Below are 6,239 nucleotides of genomic sequence, written 5' to 3' on the forward strand. Positions count from 1 at the left end.
ATGTCGTCCATCAAGACAACAGTCAAAACGGAGGCGTGCTCCTTCAGCGAGTACAGGATATACCCAGGAAGGGGACAGAAATTTATTGCCAGGGATGGAAAAGTCTACTTTTATTTATCATCCAAATTTGCCTCTCTTGCGCTTCAGAAGAAGAAAGCAGCCAAGCTGAGATGGACACAGGTGAGTCCATGTACGACAGATCAATGGAGATTTTTTCCCTTTGTGAGGATGCCCCTTTGGCGTCCGCATTTTCGAAACTTCCCTACTCATGCGTCCCTTATTCCTTCAATCACCAACGCAGACTTGGAGACGAAATAACAAGAAGACCAAAATTGAAACAACGCAAAGAAGAAGGTACAAGAAAACCATTAAAGTGCAGAAGGCCGTCTGCGGTTTAACCGTCGAGGACATACGAAACAGAAAGGCCTACGTCCAAAGTATTGAAGCCAAGGTAAGGGCCGCATGGAAAAAACAAACAAACAAACAAATAAATATATATATATATATATAATAATAAATATAATCGTGATATAATTCGTGAGTAAATAAATGAGGGAATAAAAGGCACGTGCCGTGCAGCGCAAACGTACCGCCAGTGGAAATCACCCTCGTGAACCGTTCGAATGAAAACACACTGAAGTTTAAGAGTCGTGAAAATATCAACTGAAAAAATATGATCATGTAGTAAAACTTCAAAAATTAAAATCGGTTTTAAATTTATATACAAATATATAATATCATTTTAAGGCAAAATGGAATGTTTTATTCTTTTTTTGTTTTAGAGGATATTATATATTTGTATGTGCAAATGCCCCTTGTGTGTTTTTTTTGTTTCTTTTCCCATTGAGCTTAAAAAACCCTAGGGGAGAAAAACCTACACTTTACACTTGCAACATTGTAGCTGTGCGTATTTTATACCTATGAGGGATGTGCATACTATGTGACATTTTCCAAAGCGGTGCCAACCACCAGTCTGTGCTATAGCAGAGACATCTGTTTCGTTTTACGCCAAACTGAACAATTTTGGCGTACCATCATTATCATTATTGCTGTTACCCCTCTTTCTATTTGCTCTACAGAACAAGTCCCGAATGGCCGGCAAGGAGAAGGATGACAAGAAAAAGGGAAAGGACGACAAAAAGAAAAGTGCCGTACACTTCCAACAGAAAAAAGATTTCGCAAAATCGAAACAAATCAACATGGCCAAGACCAAAATGCACAAAATGATGAAAAAATGAAGTTGAAAAAACTCGCATGTGCCTGCAACTATGCCACAACAACGCTTTGTGTGCAGATTGTGTATGTATATATGAACACAAGAAAAAATGGGCTAGACAGATATATGTTCCTCATAATGTATTAAATATTCTTTTTTTTTTTTTTTTTTTTTTTTTTACCCCTTTTGAAAAACTGCGCAGCTTTGCATTTGAATTGAAAGCGACTCTATTTTTAATTGTAAAAGTAGATTTCAATAAAAGGAAAAAGAAAAAAAAGGGATGGCAGGGAAGGGAGGTGTACGTATCTGCAGGATCTGCCTGTCACTGCTTGAAAAAATATCCCCAATGTAGCATAGTTACACGTATTTCCTACCCGCTCCGTTCGTGTTTCAAAGGAGAAACGTCCTTGGCGAACATTTCCGCAATGACGAGAAATTTTTGTTAAGTGAAATGGCATGCCTCATCGTTTTATCTCCATTGTGTACAACGCGCAATCGCAGCCGCAACGGTTAGACACCTCTCCAAATGAGCAGCACAAAAAATGATGCAAACTGTGAAAGTCATATATCATATTTGCAGCAACGGTAAAAATTGTGCAGGCACGATTGGGCCCTTCTTCCAATCTGCGCATATATGCTCAGAGGTGTGTAGTAGCCAGTTGGTTTACCGACTCCACAACGCATTTCACCTTTTCCTCATGATTCCTTTTAAACCGCTTCATTGCAGTGAGGAAAACAAGGAATGGATTCACGTGAGGATACATATACAGAAACAACCCAGCGGAACATACAACTGGAAAAAAAACATCCTCTCCTTTTTTCACACCTCCCTAATGTATGATAAGCTCCGCCCTGGAATTATTCATCGAAGTATTTACAAAAAGGCACCCATAGTATTCTTTCGTTTTTTCACTTTTTCGCTTTTTATTTTCTTCTGTGTGCCCCACTCATCTAAAAAAAACTACGTAAAAATAGATCCACATTGACATAGCAAAGGTTTGCAGGGGCAATTTGCAAAATATGATCGGCACGAATGGATGAGTAAAAAGGCCTGATAAATTATATTTTAGTTGTTACCCCTAACGAACCCGTATGGGATTATAGTTTTGGTTCCCCGAAATGCGGGACGAGCAATGTTCGTCGACCTCCCCTCCCCCCGGATCAGCAGTGCAATGCCGCGGGAAAATTTACATACGTATAATATTTTACATTTTATGCCTTGCCTCTTTTTTATAACATTTCTACGCCTCGGGTGTTTTTGCCGCGGCGTGCCCATGTGCAGGTGCAGCTACATACGTACATACATGCATACATGCATACATGCATCCGTGCATACTCTTTTATGCGCGTGTTTATTTACGTATATATTTATTTACGTGCACATGTGAACCCGTCACTCACTTTGCATTTTTCGGACCAATTCATGCAGGCAAAAATGGGTGTACGCGTTTCTGCATGCAGGATTTTTTTCAAAGACTGCAAATATCGCGATGTCATTTTTTTTTTTTTTTTCCCGTTACATGTGCAAAGGTTCCACTTTCCTTTACTTCTTATCTAACATTACCTTATTTTTTCTATCTCTTCAAAAGTGATGTGCTATTCTGAAAGTGCATATAAAAGAAAAATGCGTACACAGAAAAAAATTATTTTAATATGATGTAAGCAAAATGAAAAGATTAATATAGGGCTATGAAAAAAAAAAAAAAAAACATCGTGAACCCAATGCACGTATCCTCTTTTCCTATATATTTTAGTGCAATTAAATTTTGTAATTTATTTTATTTTGTTTTATTTTCCACAATTTTTGTGCTTCTTCCCAGTTTTCCCGCTTTTGGGGGTTTCCCCTTTTTCCCTGCCCATCCGTTGCTCCTAACGTATGTTACCTCCAGTGCGCCTTAGGTTTTACCTAGTGTTGCTTTTCCCCGGTGAGGCTTCTAGCCATTGTTACTCCTACCTCTGCATACATGAGCAATTTTGTAACAATCTGTTGCCGCTTCTACAAAATTGAAATACACTTCTCCCCTCCCCCTTCCTTAATTCCCACGCCTTCACTATGTGAACTGAAAAAGCCTAGGGGGGGGATAATGCTACGTACACAGGAGAAATAGTAACTCCCTCTTATACTTGATACGTTTTACTTTTATGTAGACCCCACTAGATGAATTATGTTACTCGTAGACCTTTCCATAGTGTGCACTACATTTTGTGCTAGCGAATTTTTAGTGTGTGCATTTCGTATTCCGTTATGACCTGCACTATTTCGGTCTTCCTCATGTAGTACATAGTATGCAATTTTTATCCCTCACTACATTCCCATTTTACATTGCCCTTAAGCTATTTCCCCTTGTGTTCTCCATTTTTTTATGTTACAGTACGTTCTTTATGGTTAACCAAATGGCAGACACGAATTACATACATCGAAGTACACACATACATACACTCATATGTCTGCGTTCGTGCTGACAGTAACCCGACGACTAAGTGTGCCCATGTGTGAATCCTTTTATGTAGCCAGCCAGTGCATCCGTGTAGCGTGAAGTTACATTTTTGAAACACCTACATTATGTAAATGTGTAAAAGTTGAGAATATATTAGTGACGTGGAGATTTCCTTTTTGTGCATAGAGATGCTTATACTTATAATACGTACGCTTATTAGGGTGTCCATTTTGGTGATGGTACCCCTTTGATGAAATTTTTTCTTTCGTTTTTTTTAAAGTAGTTGCCACTTGCACCACTGCAAAGGTGAATATTCTTTTTCCGTTTATTCCGCCCTTCAAAATTGGAAAGCCAAAAAAAAAAAAAAAAAACGCGACATGGCACAGCATGAAGGAACACCGTTTTAAAGTAAAAAAATGGACTGAATGATGCGTTGCAATTATGTTGTATTTTCCCGTTGACTGTGCAACTTTTGCCCCCCTTCTTCCATCCTACTTATAAGCTTTACCCTATGTATACATAATTTCCATTTGGGGATTTTCCTCCATTTTGCTTTCCACACAGCGTAAGCTTTTAACGAAGCATTTATTTACTCCACCGATGTTGCATGTCCAATTTATGTGGCGAGCATATCGCGTTGGACAGACGGTTTGATTGCTTTCTTGTACTGTGTACATGTCTTTATGCGCCGCTCCCGCGTACGCTTGTGTAACTGTTTGTTTACATGTATGATTATGTTTACATGTATGATTATGTTTACATGTATGATTATGTTTACATGTATGATTGTGATTACGTGTATGATTACGTTCATGTTCATGTTGGTTGGGTTTACCCCTTTTTCATGTTGCTATAAATGTCCAGACGAAAGTTCACAATTTTGCAGAGTTTCATTTTGCGCAGTTTGCCAAGGTGCGCGAAAAAAATATGCAGGAAAAAAAAACATGTTGAAGAGTACCCATGTGTAACTTTTGCATGAAGATAGACAACTTCCTGTGGTTTTGCAAGGTGCATATGTTTTTTTAAAGTGCATATATTTTTTCAAGTGTGTACATTTTTATAGAGTGTACATTTTTTTAAGGTGTATATGTTTTTTCCAGGTGTACATGTTTTTTCCATGTGTATATATTTTTTGTTTCTTTTTCTGTTTACACATAGCCGTTTTTTTCACGACAAAGCTGTTTCACGTCAGCTTCACTTGCACAGTTGTCTGTTTCGCAGACAGGATGCATACTAATTTACACAGCGGAGTGAGTGCACGTGCTGCCCCCACGGGAACTTTCGCTTATGTACTCGAGCAGATAAGCATATAATCCCCCCTCCGCGCACCTTCACGTGCACTTCCATACATATGTACGTCCCCCATGCGCGTACCCACTGCAGCTACATGGAAGTTTCCCTTTGCGACCATTTATAGATTTATTAAAAGTAAAATGTGTTCACGTCCCCTCTAGTTATATTTCCCGCCTTGCCTATTTTTCTATTCTTTCTTTTCAAATTTTTTTTTTTTTTTTTTTTGCATTCCAGATTTTATAAATTAAGTATACGTTGTTATTCCACCAAATTTTGCGAATTCTCTTTTCACTTCATTTTAAATAAATCATTTTGAAGAATGCAGTTGTTACATATAATGCTTAATGCATGTGTGAAAATTAAATTAGACAGAGGTTACATTTCGCCTTTCCCTCCAGCTTCATGTTTATAGCTTTTGCCAATTCATGTTTTTAGTTATCCAAGCGGGTTACCCCTCCCCTGTTGCTTTTAATTTATTCTACAACATTGAAAATAATACCTTCCAACGCGGCTACTCGCATGGTTACTGCTTATTTTATTATTATTATTATTATATATATTTTTTGTTGCAGTCTTTTTTTTTTCCCACCCCACGGAAAAGTTCACGTTCATGGCCATTCCTGATGTGCATTGTGAATACATGCATGGGGATTTGTACACGCGGATGTGTGCCCACCAATGTATGCGCACTTTTGCCGCACGTAGAGTGTGAGCTAAATACCCACGCAGTTAAGTGCAAATGTGTCCCATTGGACATAGGCGAATATACGTTCCGTCACTAATTCATCCTTCCCCATCCAATTGTGCAAAATTTTGTTTATCTAATTATTTCTTCCCATCGATGATTTCCCCCTGGAGATGGTTCAATTTAGCCTCCAATTTTTACAGCGAGTAAGGGCAAAAATGCATACTCACCGTTTTATAAGTACACATTGCTTGCGTCTTTTTATGTACATTTTGGTTTTCCCTTAACTGTAAACCCACCCCCCCCATTATTTTTTTTTTTCTACACCAGCTCATCATGGTCTGGTAAAATGAATCCCCAGTACTCTTTTTACCACGTCCGATGTGTAAAAAATTGAACTGTTGTGTTCATTGCCCCGAACATCTGTTACTATCTGCACGTCTTATGCTCATTTTTTTTTTGTGATTGAAGAGTCCACTTTCCCGCAGTGGTGTGCAAACGCATGTCGGTGCGTGCGTTTGTAGATGTACCCACTTATATAGTCCAATCCACACTAACGTATCCACCTGAGCATGTCCGACTAGACCCACCTGTCCCCACGCCAACC

The 6,239-nt window shown here is 38.6% G+C and overlaps 1 protein-coding gene across 1 annotated transcript; it reads left to right on the forward strand.

Moving 5' to 3' along the window:
* On the forward strand, nt 1-1,238 carry PCOAH_00038130 (60S ribosomal protein L24; the record flags this gene model as incomplete). The annotated part of the gene is made up of 3 exons (XM_020060604.1): nt 1-180; nt 302-451; nt 1,080-1,238. 3 exons carry the CDS (start codon nt 1-3, stop codon nt 1,236-1,238), a joined length of 489 nt encoding a protein of 162 aa, XP_019917074.1.
* Between the last annotated feature and the right edge of the window lie 5,001 nt (nt 1,239-6,239).

This window comes from Plasmodium coatneyi, chromosome 12, assembly GCF_001680005.1.
Source record: "Plasmodium coatneyi strain Hackeri chromosome 12, complete sequence".
Taxonomy (NCBI): domain Eukaryota; phylum Apicomplexa; class Aconoidasida; order Haemosporida; family Plasmodiidae; genus Plasmodium; species Plasmodium coatneyi.